The following is a 20,316-nucleotide window of genomic DNA, read 5'->3' on the forward strand; positions in this document are numbered from 1 at the left end:
TTCATTGAGTGATAATAGTTACGATAGGTCAAGGGTGATCGATTCATACCAAAATATTTTGGAAAAATTAAGTAGGTCAAGTGTTATAACGTTCGTAAAAGCCAGTTACTTATTCGCTGTAGAGGGCGTAGACGCAAAAAAGTTCGCGGAACTGGGGTGGCAAATGGTAGAGTAGGTCAAGGGTGACCGATTCATACCAAAATATTTTGAAAAAATTAAGTAGGTCAAGTATTATAACGTTCGTAAAAGCCAGTTACTTATTCGCTGTAGAGGGCGTAGACGCAAAAAAGTTCGCGGAACTGGGGTGGCAAATGGTAGAGTAGGTCAAGAGTGATCAATTCATACCAAAATATTTTGAAAAAATTAAGTAGATCAAGTGTTATAACGTTCGTAAAGCCAGTTACTTATTCGCCGTAGAGGGCGTAGACGCAAAAAGGTTCGCGGAACTGGGATGGCAAATGGTAAAGTAGGTCAAGGGTCATCGATTCATACCAAAATATTTTGAAAAAATTAAGTAGGTCAAGTGTTATAACGTTCGTAAAGCCAGTTACTTATTCGCCGTAGAGGGCGTAGATGCAAAAAAGTTCGCCGAACTGGGGTGGCAAATGGTAGAGTAGGTCAAGGGTGATCGAGTCATACCAAAATATTTTGGACAAATTAAGTAGGTCAAGTGTTATAACGTTCGTGAAAGCCAGTTACTTATTCGCCGTAGAGGGCGTAGACGCAAAAAAGTTCCCGGAACTGGGGTGGCAAATGGTAGGGTAGGTCAAGGGTGATCGATTCATACCAAAATATTTTGAAAAAATTAAGTAGGTCAAGTGTTATAACGTTCGTAAAAAGCCAGTTACTTATTCGCCGTTGAGGGCGTAGACGCAAAAAAGTTCGCGGAACTGGGGTAGAAAACGATAGAGTAAGTCAAGGGTGATCGATCCATACCAAAATATTTTGAAAAAATTAAGTAGGTCAAGTGTTATAACGTTCGTAAAAGCTAGTTACTTATTCGCCGTAGAGGGCGTAAATGCATAAAATGTTATTGAGCTTTGACAGGAAGAAGTAGAGGAGGTCAAGACTAACATGTCGATGCAATAACAACTCAATTAGAAAGTTATTACGTATTGAAATCTGTTTTTAAAAATATTTGTGACTGTCCCTTTAATTTAATTTGAATAAGGAACTAGGAACTGGTAACCAACTTCACAGACATCCATTCAACTCTATTCGTCGAGTTCATCTCTCCTCTCGTGCGTTCTCCTCATCCGCACACAACATCTCAAATCTACGGGGGGCGCCCTTCACCTCCCGTCACTACTAACTGTAGTATAGGAGTTATACGGGTACTAAATACATCTACGTACATTGTGGCCTATAGCTGGGCTAGAAGAAGTCAGTACAGGTCGTACGTTTTTCCGATTTAGATTTAATTTACAGTGCTTTGAGCATTGACGCTTGCGTTAATTAATGTTAATTAGCGTTTACTATTCCATTAAAAAACTAATTAATAAATATTTTCTGTTGAGTACAATTGAAGACATCAATGAATTATTTAATAGCGCCCTCAATACCATTTTACAATGTACAGGAAAATAGTACATGTTGATTGAAATCGAATTAACTCAAATAATTAAATTACTTGCTGTATATATAAGCCTAAGTATGTTATAATCCTTTATCTTGGAACGATCAACTTTAAATTAAGTTATTCAATACAATCAGTTTAAGCAATTTCCAAATTTATACATACTTTATTCTCGGCCATTGCTTACGTCACAATCAGTTCACTAGTGGTCATCCCTCTAGCAATATCAAGGCAGCATGTTATGTGGTCAACTATATCTACAATCATAGGCGGGTTGAGGGTTTTAGCCCGCTCCCACTTTTGAGTGGATAAAAGGAGCCCCATCCCTCAATCCAAACATTATGGATCCACCCAAGACGTTACGTTACTCATTTGGCGAACGAACGACGCACGACACGTCGCGACCGTAAAATCTACATACAGTATTGGAAATTGACACGCCCCCGTTCACATGGGTACAATTCGCACAAGTGCAATCCATGGCGACAGCAATCACAAACCGCAATGCTCAATAACCGTGACGGGAGGTAATCGACCTAAACACTGTGATCACAGTCGGAATGCTGAACAGTAGTACTACATTGATTATTCCGCAACAGTAACAAGGTTGCAGGATAGTAGTAGGGTGAAGGGTTCTGGTAGTAGGAGGAGTGTAGGAGGACCAAAGAAAAGGAACATTTTGATGTGATACTCTCGGATCATACTGACATTAAACGATGTACCTGTACATATGGGCTGCGTTTGCCATGTTTGTGGTCTCAATCATAGTAAGATTTTTTTTAATTAAATTATAATCATTCCATACTGTCTGTACTATATTACCCTGATATTACGTAATATTAAACAAGAGTGTATTGTATAATTGTAAAATTAGATGTTGTACTCTTAATAATCTAATGATCTACCCTTTGCATTTATTAAATTTCGAAGTTTATTGTTAAATTAATGTTGAATTCCAAGTTCTAGAGATTCGTTTAGGTTTAATGTTGTTTCCCTCTGGGATATCAAGAACTTGTAAGGGACGGGCGGGGGAAGGGAGAAGCGGTGGTGATTGTTTGATTGATCGGATTGTTTCCGTCTAAGTTTTTCTTTACTGTAAGATCGCAGGTGCAAACTTATTTCCTATAATAATTTCGCATTGCCGCTTCTTGACTCGCCTATGCAGCTCACATCACAGCAATAATGCGTTGTTAGTTATCGTTGGTTATCAATCAGATATAACATGGGTCAAATAACTATGAAATGCATCTCTACCATCTTTTTGTAATAAAGCAAATCTATTTATGATTATACCTGTTTATGTTAATTTAAATTAATTATAACAGCACTACAAAACTAAAATCACTTTATCTAGGTTTGATTTTTTGTTTTTTCTTTAAAATCCCAACCTGTATATATTAATGGAAAATACCGGTTTCCAATCAACTTACGGTCAAATCTTCATAATAACAGTGACCAAATAATATAGACCCATTCAATTTATCGACGAACCTGTAAAGCGTTGTCGATCAAACTAAAATACGGTGTTTTGTATCTTTTGTATATTACTGAGCTTAGATAATTCGTGTTGTTATATACTTTTAAAATAGGAATGATGGCACCAATATGGCTTGAACAATCAGCACAATACTTATACCACGCAATACCTATTTGAACTTCAAAGCATATTAGGCCTAAATGGTTATTAAAGACTACAGTTGTGAGTTGTGAGCATCCAAAGGCCTGTTGAAGTTACCTGGGTCATATTTATATTCGTCTCATTTGGTAACAAAGCAGATGATCTTGCTTATTAAACCAACAGTATGTGTCTTATTGAGGTTAGGTGTCAATTACAAATTTAATTAATATGGTATTACTACTCCTCGTGTCTAAAATATGTAACTTACGCAAATTGATCAGGTGTGTCGTATTAAGATGTAAAATGGCCTTAAACTAATATATAATATAAATGCATGTGGTTAGCAGGGTTTAGCATGCGTACAAAAGCTGGTTCGTTTAAAATCTAGGTGTAATACTAGGATTGTCTGTTTCCAAAATGTGGTCAGCCAACATACATACCAAAGTTGGAGTTGGAGTTAGTTTAACGCTAGGTCTAGAATTTGATTGAAGGCAAAACAGCACCGCACGACAATTTTAACATAGAGCATGAATGTACTGATATGTGTGCTGAAATTGAAGAGAATAGTTGGGCACTGTATATGAAAAGTGATCATTATTGTCACAAACGCTAACTCTCTAAGGAGAAACTATGACATTTTTTCTAATAATATATCAACAGAAAATCGAAAAATATAATTTTGGCCCCGTTTCTGCTGCCAAAAATATACCGTATATATACGGTATATTTTATATACGGTATATTTTTTGGCAGCAGAAATGGGTCTCATAAAAAATATACCGTATATATTTGCGGTATATATACTGCATAAATATCCCCATCGTTTGTGGATATTATACGGTATATTCGAAAAAATATACCGTATATTTCGTTCCCCGTTTCTGGTGCACTCAAAATATACCGTAAATGTGACCCGTCTCATGACACGAGGTCAAAAACTAACAGAGCGAGACGCGTTTGTTTTGGTTTTTCTGCTGCATTGAAAGTTGAAAAACACGTGTAAAAGCAAGCAACAGATCAAAATGTCACTGTGGACCGAACAAATCACTATTTTTGCAATTCAATTGTGGGGGGAAGCGAAAGTTGGGGGGAGACTGCATGGCAACAGAAGAGATACCGAGATTTTAATTACAATAAATCGAATGTTCTTACACGACAACAACGTGATGTAAAATCATAGTAAAATACTGTATAATAGAAAATGGAAATTAAAACGGCAATATAGGATAATATAGCATAATATAAACTCAATTTGAATAACAGAGTTTATTTATAGTGACATTTCTAGATTGTGCTTGTATGTGCGGTGTAAATTCGTTGCCACTTCTGCTCATTAGATTTAAAATAGAAAGCAATGCTACGACGTTTTGAGAAACCATCATTGTTTTTGTCAGCATGTACCGGTAGGTAAAAACCTCACTACACGAGGTCAATCCATACTTCCGTCTCACGAAATGCATTTTGGGTAATGAAAGCCAACTTTTTTACAACCCACCCACGAAGTATGTGCAGCGGAAACGGTGCACGAATTTCATATACGGTATATATACGGTATATTTATACGGTATATTTATACGGTATATTTTGGGTTGGCAGCAGAAACGGGCCCATAGAAACACACGATGGATGGCTAAACAACTTTGTTTTATATATATATATATATATATTTTATCTGTATTTTTTTGTTAACCGTTTTTGATGTTGTATTGTTTTATGTTTCAAACCTGTTAGTGGCGGTATTTATCGCTGTTGGTTTTGATTGAATAAAATAAAATAAAAACAGTAAAGTAAACCTGCATACCGTTCGTTATTTCAACTAACGGTTATGAAAATAACAAGATCTGCAGTTAAAATTCATACATTCATCTAATAAAAGGCATAAACTTCCCCATGCGTATATCGTATTACAGAATAAAAGGCAACTGAGATAGGCTACGAATATTAGCATTCTTTGCTACTTTATGGTATTTAATAAATAATAATGATTTTTTTGTATACTGATGAATTGATTCACATTATTATAGGCTTACTCATTGCTGTGGTGTAATATGCAGTGAATGCATGCCGCTGTTTAAAAGAAAATAAGAACAATTATTTATCGGGCTCGTTTAGGTTTTAGAATTAGGCCAAATTGATAGCTACCGGTAGTGAATGTGGGTTCTCCATCACACATTATGTTTTTCCAAAAACAAGTCTATGACTTGATTATACTACCTGTGCAACAGACGATAAATGGAAAACTGTTGTACAACGTAGCTGTAATCCGTGTCCTCGAATTCACCTTACTATAGAATTATATTTCCATTAATCAAACGCACGAATTGTCTATAAAGATGACTCATAACGTAAAATGATGTAGCTTGTACATTAAGATTGATTTATAATCTTTTTATAATTTTTCCTGATGTTAATGCCCTTGACAATACTATCACCCCTTGCAAGTTAATCTCTGAATATTAGGCATCATCGTCGAAAATATGTAGATGGGAAAATACGGTACATTTGCCTGTTTTCAATAGCGATCACGAACAAGGTGTGTATATTTATAATTGGTAAAAACCTCGTCATGGAAATTTTATCTCTTTGAGTGGTGTCTAATGTGAATCAAATGTGTTGGTGTAATCTTTCCCCACTACATAGGCTAGAGATGGTTTGTATTGTAGATAATAATATATACCAATAGGCCTACTAATATAGAATGACAGACCTGGGGTTTCGGTTCGGGTAAGACCAACTATTCTTGGTAGCAGCAGAAGCAATACATATTAAAATGCCTTTTACCAGGAGGAATATCAAGAATTATAGAGAGTAGTAGGCCTACGTGGCAGCCGACACATTTTCAACACATTTTAACAGGCCTGTCTACTTTTGTGGAAAGTGACCCAGATTTTGTCTTTAGTTGTATGTAATAATATTACTTTCAAGTAGTGGCATTTAAATTTGTGAATAATATGATACATTACTGTGATTTTGAACTTTTACAATTGTGTACAAAGTATGCGATTGTACAGACGGATATGAGGAACCAATGATGTTTAACCCTAATGTTTTTAGTTGAGGAGGAACCAATGATGTTTAACCCTAATGCTTTTTAGTTGAGATGTGAAGGTGGAAATCATACAAATTTTACTTATTGTACTACTATATTTGAAGCTACTTTAACATAACATATTATGTTCATCTATATTTACATTTACAGCAGTGATTGGTTGCTATCCGTGTTGTAGACCTATAACGTAATTTAATTACATGCTCAGTCAGCGGTTTATGTTAAATTGGAATGAACGTTTGAACTGAACAATAACAATCTTTTTCCATCTCATTAGCCTTCGTCCAACTAAGACGGAACTCAATGCTGTAAATTTAACGCAAAATGCGATGTATCATCTGAACTGTTGCAGTAATTGGTCAATTTACTTACTTTTACGCGTTCGTTCGTTCTTCCATTGCGTCCTAACCCTAGTTTTTAAATACAGTAATATATTAGAATTTCGACATTTCGCTCTCATTCTTTCCCATCAGCGGTTGCCGTAAGTTAATACTAACCATGAAGTGTAGAATTGCGAGTAATAATAAGTCAACATCAACCCATCAACGCGAAACGTCCCAAGAAATCTCAGTACTATACCGGTAATAGTTACAGCTAGTATTATGGATTTCTTATAAGTTTTGCTACGTGTTCTTCTTTAGTGAGATTGTGGCGAGTAATGTATTAATATTATCACATGTTAAATCTTGACCGGTTCACCGGTAACCTAATCTGGACACAAGACTTGTGAATTGAGTTTCTGGATTTGAGTTTTTTGCTTTAATGCCAACACGCTTGATTAAATTACCAACTGTAGGCCTACCGTATGTATTTGGTTAAGATTTCATATACATATAATCAGCTGACACTTTAATCATTCACGGGTAATAATGCTTGATCAAATTAGTGAATATTATTTTTGATTTGTCAGCTTTATATAAAATGTCATGTATACTGCATAAAACTGTCATACTAATTATATTTAATACGGTAATATTCGAACATATAAATGAATAAATTCAGAATGTATCACATTAAAATAAAAATCCAGCTCGTCTAAAAACACTGCACATTGCTTCTCCATAAGTAAGCAAATATTTTACCCTTTTCATAACCAGGTAAATCTCAAAATAAAAAGTAATATTAAATATTATAATTAGTTTATATAAGTTATATTAGTTTAATATTGTTATTTTATTATTACAATTTACTTACTTAGCTAAGACTAGAGTAGCTCCAAGTAGTAAAATAACAAATTCGACGGGAAAAAGTTACAGATTACGTTAATTAAGATAATTACTGGATATTCTTTTTGAAGAACAATTGTAACGGTACAAAAACTAATCTCACAATAACGTATTAATATGGTATATAGCATTTTTCTTAAATAAATGAACGGAATATGTTTACTGAAAACAAAAATAAGAACAAAACGATTGTATTTTAAAATTCGTTTAAAATTGCGTCAAAACAAGATAATCTTAAATTATTCATTAATAAAAATGTTTCACTTTAATTCATCGTTTAAGCAAAACCTTCTGTTTTCAGGATTGGGTGAGAATTGCAATCCTTGTGGAAAATAACCCAACAATCAATGAATTTTAGGAAATGTTAATGCCTTGTAGGGAATACGATTTTTATATTCAGTCGCGGTCATTGGTTGAGATTGCATAAAAATAAATCTTCTCCTCTTCCCAAGTGTTTTGACTAAATACCATATTAATACATTATACATAAACAAAATATATGAAAATAAATAATCATTTTCCATTATTATTGTGTAATGAAGATTATTTCATGACTTATGAAAACAATTTACAAAAGTTTGTTCTAGGAGCAAAATGACTAATTAAAAGTGTTCTATAATTATGCGAGTTCAACGGTTTCATACCACCAGTCTCTAGGTTTAATACAATGTAGTAACAGATTTACCTCATCACATTTAGTGAGTACTATATTTAAAACCCAATATTAGGAAGTGTTAATTACTTTACCTAAAGTAAAACAAATGATTGCAGATGCTTGTTGTTATTAAAATAAAGTTTACAATAATAAACGCACAATACACAATAGCGTTCATCCTAAATCCTGAGTTTAAATCAAGTTAAATAGTATATTTGCATTTTCTCACGCACATAGTAACATATTGTTAGGCCCAGTGAGAGAAACTCAACAGGTTCCAGTCTACTCAATACAGGTCCCACTACCATTGGTAAAATTCAAAATCTGACCCAATAAATATCCAGATTACTCTTCAGAGGTAAATTCAATGTTTCTTTCTAAACCTTGACCTAAAGATGGTTAGATATGATTTTAAAATTCCCCAGCTGAAGCGACATTGGAACCAACCACTGATTTATGTCTGAAGCGAATACCCTTACAAGCCGCATCACACATTTGGGACCAACAATCAGCATCACACATTTCGCATCACACATTTGGGACCAAAATATTTTCAGTTTATTAACTATATTGACCTACTTCAGCGAAAATACTAAATTCATCTTGTTTTTAAAAAATGCATTTTTTACGAAAGAGGAGGAAAAATATAGAATATTTCAATAAAACGATCATATTTAGTGCGGAAGTTATAAAGAACCACAGATGGGTTTTATGGTTTCGTTAAGGTGACGTCTAACCACTATGACAAGATACGTTATTTTGTCTGTCTGGTGTAAAAAGTCTGAACTGAGTACTTACAGTAATAGAATTAGCCTATATGCTATAAGTAGAAAAATTACTGGAAAATGGCAATGCCATATGGATAGCTGGATCTCAAAATAAGCAAACAGCTAGCTTAATCAAAATGGTAAAGTAAAGCAGCCAGCATTAAGTGCCTGAAAATGTTTTCAATGATATTATTATATTTAATTATATAGACATTAATCGAGTATATTCTGAAACAAATGAAAACCTGAATTGGATTTGAGTACGGCGCCGCTAATTGAGCACGAACAACCAGATGAATGAAGAAATATTGTAGGTCTACGTACATCATGTAAGACAGAAAGGGAACATTATAGAGAAATGGGATAGAAGACAATCGACAGTAAACTCACTGGTGGAGTCATATCAGTAAAATAATGAGAATACTGTTAGCAAAAAGAAAAATTAGTCCAGGGTCGTATATACTGTATCAAAATACATTTTAAAGTTGTATACGTATCCTATGACAATACATTTTCCACGGGGAAATAACTTTCCCTCTTCGGTCAAAAAATAACTAGCGTCATAGGTTAGTAATCAACATGAGTTATGGTTATTGACATGTTGATGATGTGTGAGGCTTTATTTACAATGTCATATTTTACCTGTCTTTACGAAAATATCGTTGAGTAAAACCTCGAATCATAAAGTAACAACACATTCAGAACGTTTACATTTAAAGAACATTAATTGGCCATTGATAGAAGGTCTAAAAATACCGACTCATTTTGAAGTAGAATGCACAATACATGTTCATATAATCGTATTTTGTGCCAAATTTAGAAAACGGCAATACATTTTTATGGTCGGATATAATCAAACCGTAACCTAGTTAACCCGTAGCCTAGTTAAACCATAACATAGATGTTTGTAAAAGTGTTAATACGGATGTAACCAATGCTCTGATTCTCATCGACAGTAGACTTTAGTACCTTCCATTATGACGATTCACCAAAGTCGAAAAGTGCATACATGGCTTCTATTGCAGTGATTTAATAATGTAGTTTTGGTTTTAGAAAAATGTGTTTTCCCATCCTTTAATCATAATGCTTGCTGGATGTGTATAAAAAACACTCCACACCATTGTGATCTTGATTGTGATGGCAGTCTTTTGAACAAAGTAGCACAATGGACCATCTGTTTTCAAATAATTCATTATATAAATCGTACATGAAAGCATTGAGGAAAAGGGTCAAATTAAAATAATCCGTGTATTACAAAAATTTAACTTCGAGTCTGTTAAGCCGTATATCAAAATGAATTTATTCAGCTGCGACACAAATCACCAACTTCTCTTCCGTGTATGAAAATTGCAACAGCCCTAATCCATTAGCGATTCACATAACACGCGATCTCATACATATACAGGATAAATGTAGATTTCAACGCTGAGATTTATCCTGGCACCTTTAATAATCCGTCTAATCCCGTAGGATTAAGTTATCTATAGCTTCTGCTTCTGAATCTGAGTAAATAATATCAATTATATGTTTTTGAAAGTTATCGATAAGTTGGCCGTCACCTTTCATTCGAATAGGTCTTAGTTCCGGTTGTCACAATTTACAAGTTTATAGGATAATGGAACGCTGTTAAATTATCCTTTTGATAGTCCCATGATAGTCTTGTCCTATTCATTGCAAATAATATAGAATACGCAATTAAAGGACAAACATAAAGTAATCGACCATCCGTTAAGGTCTGACTTTATTTGAAATATACACGATAGCTTGTCATAGCCTCGATTAGTCCAATAACGACACATATACTGTATAGTAAACTAAAAGCTTGAGTAGTTATTATTGTGGTTAGTAGCCTACTATTACTAGTACAGTTATAAAAGCCTATAACTTGTTGTAAGAGAAACCGCGGATCCAATAAGCTTGTATAGGTGGTATAGTGTGGATATCAAACAATAACAATAGATATATGTATTATGTATAAACATAATAATATTATATAACAATATTATTTGTGTCATTTAAGATTTAATAAATTGTGATCGAAAATAAAAACAAATCCCCCTTTAGATCTAACCCTACCCAACTTTCTAACTTGCTGTAAACGTCAAAAATGGTCTTACGGATCAGGACAAGTGCATTGATAATTAGTTGCCAATTGAAAAAAAAATAAAACATAAGGGTTTACATTTTCAGACACTTTATTCAATGGTAGCTTAAAGAATAAACTAAAGTACATAACTGACGTAATCAAATTAAAATGAAAACCTATGAACTTGTTCTGCTAGCGGGTAGCATGTTGACGTCATCAGGTGAATGAATAAAGATGGGCAACACGGGCGAATTGCGCCCCATGGATAATTCAAACTGAACGTCCAATTTGCACCTGGACCCAGTAAATTAAACATAATAATCAGCTTTACTTTCATCATTTGCTGTAAATGTATAATGTGCTGACAAGGCGTGCGTGCTTATTTTTCTTCGCTGTTGGTATCACATCGTCAATTTCGGAGTTCGGAGTAATCGGGTGACACAATTTTAGGACACCGGATCAAGTTAATGTTCCGGATAATTTACGGGACAAAGATGGTGTACAGACGGAGAGCAACAATATCAATAGTGTACATATCTATTTGGGTTGAATAAAAATAACTTCTAGAAAATGGAGGGAAAAAAATAATAGTAACAATCAAGAATCTTTACTTTAATCATGGATAAATTTAACAGAGCTTAAAGATGTATTGTTCCCCTGAAAGACATTTTTTTTAATATGCCATTTTAATTTTACATAGGCCTAATAGTTAAAAAAGAATGTATTTACCTAAAAAAACTGTTAAAGCAAAACATAGTCAAATTGGCTGTCAGCCAATAGGTTTTGGTTGTAATTTATTTTGTAAAGTTTTTTTCTACAGTACAGAAGTGATTTACTTTATTAAAACTACAAAATAACCTATTGAGAGTATGATTTATTTTATTTTTAATATTTTTTGTTGGAAGAGAATACATTTTTAATAGCCAGCTATGTTCCATGAGGACATATTCATTAATAAGCTGTTTCATAGCGGTATCTAAGGCCGACAGTTTTGCTAAAATTGAAACTCGACTATAATTCATAGGTCCCAGCTGCTAGACGTCTGGGAAAAGAGTCTGAGGGCTCACGGTTGACGATTTTGAATTCTTGCCCTTTGATTGGCTGACGCGAATCAACAGAGTGTGGAAGAATTTTCACTTGAGAAGTCACGTTGTCTCTAGTCAGTTGCATGCCTATAGTTCGGGTTGAGGTTACAGACAAACAGGCTACAGTACATTAAAGTTTAAAATTGACCATTTTTAAATGCCGTTTTTTAATTAGTAGATTAATATTTGTTGGCAAATAATACATTGTTGGAAAGGTACACATGTCTTCTTTCAAATGCTGTGTGTAAAATTAACTAGTGAAAAAAATGGGCATGGGATTCATAATTAAAGAACTATCTGTGATTTGTATGTATCTTTGCGATTAAAGGACATCTTTTTAATAATTAATCATAATGATTAATTTTAAAATGTCGAGCGGCGTTTTTTATAAGTAATATTTCTTGTCTAAATGTCTCTCGTTGGAAACGTAATGCATTATGTAATTAAGAAGGTGCATGGCGCAATGCGTATTCCAAACTAGTAATGTAACCCAAAATATACAGGCCTGTTTTTCCAGGCTGAAATAAACAAAGTTACCGGGATGTGATTTGTAGGTCTACCTCTATTAAGGGAAAAGATGCAGCTGATTCCGGTACTGTGTGATGTCTAGCTAAAGATGTGGGTTGTTGTACCACATTCTCCAGTATTAAGTACATTTACCAATTTATTTTTACTGCAATCACAACCACGATGTATTTATTCATCTTACATAGGCCTACTGGTTTTAATTTAAATGTCTATAAAATACCTATGCTATATGTATGTATGTATTGTGCCTTGACAAATTTCTTAGCTCTGTATAGGCCTACATGACCACATTTTTTGGCCTCAACATTACCCAAAGTCAAAGTTTATCATAACTTATTTTACTTTATATAATAGGCTTACAAAAAATACAGTTTTAATTTATTTTTTTAGGACTGTGCACACCCTCCGGCGCCACCATCACCAGAAGGTAATTGTATAGTTAATTTAAAAATTCCAATTCACTAACTATTCTGACGTCCGATTGTTGGATAAGACACGACACCGACTAATTCATAAATTAACTGACTGACTATTACCAAATGACTGGTTTACGAACTAGCTGATTGACTGACATTCTTTTAGTCGACTGACTTTAACAAAAATCAGATGGAGGTAAACTAAAACTTCGACACTGTGTAACGGACTTAATGTCACTTGCTAGAATCTTGTAATTAAAATATCTATAATGACTTTTTCAGAATACTCTAAGAAACCTGATGATAGCGAAAAAGACGGTATGGGTGCTATATTAGAAGACAATGCATTTATAAATACAGGTAAGCTACGTATGTTGGACAGCAATCCATATTGGAATAGACAAGGATCAGTTACGCCCCAGTAATGTTCCAACGCCAAAATATAATGTGAAAACTAACCGATTACTTCCGGAATTGTCTTTAATCGGGATATTATATTGCCGTTTAAGTAGTGTCCTTTTGAACCGATTTCTTGCTTTTTTTTCTGTTTATGTTTGTAATTTTGTATACCATTCTACAACACTGTTGTCATGCTAGTGCGATTAGATGCAATGTCAAATGTTTGGTTCCCACTAGGAAGATGTGTTTTGAGCTTACGTCCTTGTGATTGATCCTAGTGTGAACCAAGTTTTACTGGATGTTCTATTTGTCTCCCATTAAATCAGTTATTATATATCAACATTAATGTAATGTTTATTTTTATGTATTTTCAGCAATAGCAGACGGTTTAGAAGAACCATTCTTAATAGAAGGAGATATTTATGTACCCCAACTTAAGTCAAGGGTAAGTCATTATTTTAAGCAATCCATTTCAATTGTGAATTGTTTTGAATTTGTTAAGCGCAATAAACACCTATGAAAGTTTCAACATGCTGTAAAAATAAGTGGAAACTATTCTTGTGAAAAGGAGAGAGTGAAGATCACGATGCAGCACCTGAGTTGTGGGTTGGGATACACCGTGCTCTCGTCGCTAACCAGAGGTCCGAGCTAATAGAATGGCAGGTATGAATGAAAACCTATGAAAGCCTAATCCTGCCAGTTGAATAAATATAGCTCTGTTGAAACTTCGACATAGTAATTGAATAATATTTATACACATGTGGTAGGCTTTCGTATTAAGCTTGAAACAAGCAGAGGAAAATCTCGAATACAAAATCGAATTCCACAGTGCAACGGCTGCTGATTTACAGAAGTAAGCCCTATCCTTATTCCTGGGTGGAAGCTGTTTTAGTAATACTAATATGGATATGGGTCAAAAAAGCTATGAAGGTATACGGTATAGAAAATCGGGCAATAAACTCATAATGCAATATATACCACCAGTAGTATCTGACATCACACACGCAAGGTTAATATCATAATTGAAAGTATAGTTGGAGAATTGCAGAGATGATGAATTAAACATAAATGTCAGCGGTAAAACGTTTGTTAAAAGGTCAAGGATAAGTACTGTGAAATACTAAAAATATTAAATACACAAATCATGAATATTTGTTTATATAATAATAACTAATTATAATCACGTGGCCGATTAACAAGATACATTTAACTCGGAAGAAAAAGTGATTATCATTAATGTATGATGCTAGCTCTCAACCCGCGCACTCATGGTATTGAGTGAACTCTTTGAACAGTATATGAAAGTATATATCAATGCGTAAAAACATTAAAAAAACTACCGTTTGTTCATAATAGCACTAACTGCTATACTTAAGAAATAAGAAATTAATAATAAACATTTTTAAACAAAATACAAAGTTTAAGTAACGATTATCATAAAAATGCAGACGCTGTATGAAGTTATATAATCAAATACGAAAACAAAATATCTATATATATATATATATATATGCGTAAAATGCCTTGAAAGAAGTTCAGTAACCATCCATTTTTAAACGCATGGTTTATTCTCACAACACTAAAAATTAAATTATATCCAGATATGTCAGGAAATTCCAAAAGATCAGATAAAATCCTTACGCCACTTAAGAATGTAGAATGTGGTCGTATTCCAATAGTTCAATCTGTTGTCAATTTATTAACACAACTGCGTATCTACAAACCGATTATTTTGAAATTAATAATTATTGTTGCAAGAGCTAACGGTATCCGTTGTAGTTTGTAATTTAGAACTTAAAAGCTCAAAAGATAATTTGCAAAAATGTTTTCATTGTGCTTTAAAAGATTTATGTAAGTGTTAGGTGTTTGAATGGCGAAGTTAAAAGTAATAGGCCTCTGCCGTGTGCACTTCACAGAATAAAATGTATATAGCATTTGTAAAGGTAACGATTCAAGTGAAATTAATTACGTACCTTACTATTAAGAAAATGAACGTTGATTTAGTAGAGGGGAAGTATTATAAGGAGGCTCTGCCAATATAATGTAAGACAGAATTTAAACAGGTGGTCGGGGTGGTTATGTTGGATAGAACTGCATTCAATCTGTTGAAAAGTTTCAGAAGTCTACATAAACCGACCCACCTTAAACAAAGAATAGGAAAATCAAGAACATGAAGTACTTGCACAAAAATTAAATTGCACAGTTTACAAAGTTCGTTTAAGCATGGAGAAAAAAATAAAAGATCTCTGAAACAACTGATCAAAAGCTTAATGTTAGATACCGCCATGGTTTAACTGAGTCAAATTCAATATTGATTCTGCAGCAATCCATCAGAACCGACCCATATTACTGGATTTTACAATATGAACACTGTTGTCGAGCTTGAGCAGTAGTGCTTATTACCGGTAAATTGCATGTTATTAGTACTTCTCTTTCGAACATTAACATTTCCCTGGCGCCGACAGTATAATAATTAAAAAATGTAGGCTATGTCTTATATCTTTAGAAATGTTCCAGTTTATCAAAAGGTAACATTTTGAATATTATACTTTATTTTCTCGTAAAACAAACCAATTTCATCTGGAAATTTAAACCTGTGGAATTATTTTTTAAGAAATCGTTTAAATATAGATACGTTTCCAAATTCTGTAAGAAATGTGTTTAGGCTAAATAATTTGGAAAGCAGAAGGAACCATTAAAACCGGAGCTATTAAGCATTATATGACTTTTCATAGACTATATGGAATCGGTGACCAATTTTTCCTAATCCTATTCAGGTAAGTTTATGGAGACTCTTTCGTGTAGCCAAATACACTATAAGATTAGTAAAATCATTATTAAACCCACGCATGGACCAATATAAAAATGAAACAAAACCTTGAATTTCAATTGAAACAAAGTAAACTTATGGCCTCTTACAATATATTATAAAAACAAATCCCACTTTGCGTACTTTTGAAGATCGGTCAATGGCAAATTTTGTTGTCAGATATTTATTTAGTAGTGTGTAATAAAATCCATCCAACAATTTGAATTGGTTGAAAAAAAGATTTAAGTATGTGTGTATTGAAAGATATTGTAGTTGAACACACACACACACACATCAACTAAGGGGATAGCAATGAACTTCTAGTAGTAGACGAAGTTTTACTTGATTTAAAATTAAATTTATCCTGAGAATTTGCTCGATAACAAGAATCTACTTAACCTTACGAAGAAAGAAACTATGGATTAGGCCTATTTGACTAATACTCATTAAGTAATTTATCGGGTATTACAATACACTATTATAATATTAAACCTTTTGTATTTATTCTTTTTTATTAAACTTTAAATTTAATTAAATTTTAATTTGACTAAGGGTAAATAACACATTAGGCCTATTTGATTCCTGACAAGTGTGTGGTTATATTCACCAATATATCTAGGATAATGAATTGACTACCACTGAATAAAAACGTAGGATTGTAACGAAATAGACAACATGTCTTAATAAACCAGAATGTCTAGGCTCAAGTAGCTTAATAATACAGGCCTTGTCAGGTTACGTAGATCCAGCAGACCATTGGGGAAAAACTTTCAAGTACACCGACACTGCATCATGACCTTGTGTATTTTCAGACCGACAAAGTTATGAATGAAATTAGTTAATACTTGGCTGACCCCCAAGTAACAGTTCAGTAGCCTAAAGTAGCGTAAGCCTCCTAAGGAGATGGTAATACTGAACATATTATAGCTGAGCTAAGGGTTTCCATAACATCTACAAAATACATTATATTGTGTAACGCAATAATGATAGAGGTCTAGTGCGGGCTTTAACTAATTATAAGCAAAGACATGATAATTATAATAAGATGAAATGAAATGTGAAATAGAGGTACTGAACCATGTCTAAGTGATTGTCACTCTAACCTCTGTTTTAGTATTATAATATCATAATATTGGAGGGATACAAGACTGAGAATCGGGATCTAAGTTTGAAATGTGTCCCTCCTAAATTGTGGTAGGTAAACCTGACCTTAATACAAAAGAATGGCAATCAGCCACTGATAAAAAAAATGACATTGACTCTATTTATTGGATTTATGAAAATTTAATAATCTAGGGTCTGCGTTTGATAAATTTGTTTACATATTTGGTAAATGCTAAACAAGATTTAATATGTCATTAATACTTAAGACATCGTGCTTTAAACAAAGTACAGTCAAGTAAACAGTTACTCAATTTTAAAACTGAATCCCGTAGTGGTTCAGGATAATTATGTCTTGTCTTTCATAATAAGGTTGTTTACAAATTTTGTCTGTGAACAATATTCAAACGATTTCAAAGGTGAATAGATGTTATCAGTACTAATGTAAAATAGAGTATTTAAGACAATCTTTAAGTACTAACATAATTTATTATGTATCTCCCTCAGTGTTTATGCCAATGTGTTAAGAACAAAGCCATGCGGGATGTCATTAAACTTGTTTTAAAGCAAAGCCAACTTATATATTAATTAAAATATCTTATCCTAATTCATCTGTCTACATTATTTGTTTTGCTAAATTTGATTTTTGGGAAGTTATAGCCAAATATATGTCACTGAATTTAACTATCGTGCTTTTTTAAACAACTAACTAAGCAAGCTAACTTAACAATTACCGTAACATGTTTGATCATTATTCCTCTCATAAGCATAAAGCAACAGCAATATATAACATTGTTCCAATTAACAGACGTGTCTTAACCTTCTAAATGTTGAACATAACATAACAAGCGATTTATACATTAAAAATGTTTTACATAATTCCCAACTTATTATTACTTATAATACGGTAATTATAGATAATAATTTACGTTGACAATGCTGAGTTTTTGAGATATAATGTACTTTTAAATACGTGATTTGTTCCGTAATAGACATTACACGACATATCAACAAATTCCATAAATAATTACATTAAATCATATCTTAAGCTAAAAGTAGGAAATATCAATCCTAATTTCTATTTTGATTTAATTTTATCGTCATAAAGTTTTCTCAGGTGAATGTAAAGCCCACCCATGTGTGTTGCTTTAACATTTTCAGAACATTCTTTCTGAAGTAAACACTTATAGGCCTACATGATAAGCAAATAAACATATCTTTCACAAAACAATATAATGACGACTTATATAAATTATTTTTATGCCACTTTTTTTTCTATTCTGGTACGTAAACGCAAGTGGCTCCTCAACTGGTTTTCACATTTTTTAATAACAATGAGTTCAGGGGAATTCATTTATTTCTATCTAGCAATTAAGTTTGATTCTTCCAACAATTACGTTTAACCTCACAACTAAAAGAAGGAAATACCAATTAAATGAAATCCACGTTAAAAAACACATTGCAGAAATGACATGTTAAACACGCAATAGCCCTATTGCTTTTAAATACCAAAATAACAAAATTGTCTATTTTCGTAGATTTGACCTTACATATTAATTTAAGTGACCTTTCAATCTATTAGCGAATATATATTTCCACCTTGTCAATCAGACGATTAAAGGATATGACAATAAGTTAAAAACAAGGTGGTGGAAGTACTTTAAGTAGGCTACACTATTGTGATCGCAATTATTTCACATTTTCCCCCTCCCCCACCCTAATAATTATAACAATCATTGTATTGGAAATCCCATCATAGGCCTATACGTCATGTACACCAATACCTACTTACTACTGTATCATACAGCCACTACTCCAATCACCAAACTAGCAAAATGCACAAATTAAAACAACCTCCGTTACATCATAGAGATATTATAGTGAACTCTTATTTTTAAAACTGTCATCAATGTATGGAATGTAAACAACATAAGCTCTCACACTATGATTGGTCGTGGTCTAGACGAACCCATGCACAATAGTCCTAGAAATATGAATCTATTTGCCATTATCTCCCACGTGGCGGCCTGTTTGATATCTCCCTGAGCAAACCTCTATGAAAATAGCTGTAGGCCAATAACTTCAGCGTCATGTTAAGTTAGGGCTATGTTTACCCTGGAGATTTAAGCTACTGTAATTGTATCATACACCCTAGAGTAGATAAGACATTAAGGGAACACATCATCGCCGGGGCCAGTGTCAGGTAGAGTTAGTGTTAAGACCTAGGGCTGGAAAGTATAAAACGTCAAAGTTACAGTTAAATTAGAAACAATATATCGCCTATGGTGAAGAATTATTGAAACTGAAACTTGCATAATGTTGGCTAAAGACACGTAACAATTGTAGAAGTTGACTCTAATTGACATTTCGTGAATGGTTTTTGTATGACTTACTATAGTGTTATTCACGATGTAGTTTATTATACAGAGAAGTCTGCAAAATCACTGACTTTCAGCCAAAATGGTCTCTAGGCATGGATTGAGCAAACAGTGATAAATGGGGTTTTTTAATGGAATGAAATGAATCTTCTAAAATGATATGAAAATACTTATCTACGATACCATATTTTCATTTTAAATGATTTTAACATATAAAAATAAGTTGACGTTTTGATTATTATTATTAAAGGTGATAATTTTCCTTTGGGAATCGGCCTACTATTTACGACTTAATAGAAAATAAGGAAATTCCAATGAGTTAAGCCAAAATGTTATTACAATTTTATTTTTTTTTTTAATTTTACACGTGTCATCGCTATTCAGCTAGCCTGACTCACACGTTCATCGAACACGTATACCCGCACGGCGCCAGTGAGAGGAGATGAGAGCTTATATATTGAAAACATGCAGTGAATGGGGAAATTCATTTTAACATTGTGTTTTGACACGTGACTCCCTATAGACGATTTTTCCAGTGGGGAAAATAGGGCATTTTACATACGCCTAATAAAAATGAATACATTCTTAAGAATTAACCTATGGAAACAATATGTTGTATCTCA

General features: G+C 33.3%; 1 protein-coding gene across 3 annotated transcripts in view; it reads left to right on the forward strand.

Moving 5' to 3' along the window:
• Positions 1 to 2,057: 2,057 nt before the first annotated feature.
• The window catches only part of LOC140057345 (uncharacterized), a 61,482-nt gene continuing 43,223 nt past the window's right edge, over positions 2,058 to 20,316 (forward strand). For 2 of the 3 annotated variants that reach the window (XM_072102966.1, XM_072102967.1), the window contains exons 1-4: positions 2,058 to 2,343; positions 12,981 to 13,017; positions 13,289 to 13,366; positions 13,780 to 13,850. In XM_072102966.1, coding sequence (XP_071959067.1) covers positions 2,293 to 2,343; positions 12,981 to 13,017; positions 13,289 to 13,366; positions 13,780 to 13,850 — 237 coding nt within the window. In that variant the 5' untranslated portion in view covers positions 2,058 to 2,292. The remainder of the gene's footprint in view (positions 2,344 to 12,980; positions 13,018 to 13,288; positions 13,367 to 13,779; positions 13,851 to 20,316) is intronic. The other variant, XM_072102968.1, reaches the window with a different exon arrangement.

Source organism: Antedon mediterranea, chromosome 8 (assembly GCF_964355755.1).
Source record: "Antedon mediterranea chromosome 8, ecAntMedi1.1, whole genome shotgun sequence".
NCBI classification, from domain to species: domain Eukaryota; kingdom Metazoa; phylum Echinodermata; class Crinoidea; order Comatulida; family Antedonidae; genus Antedon; species Antedon mediterranea.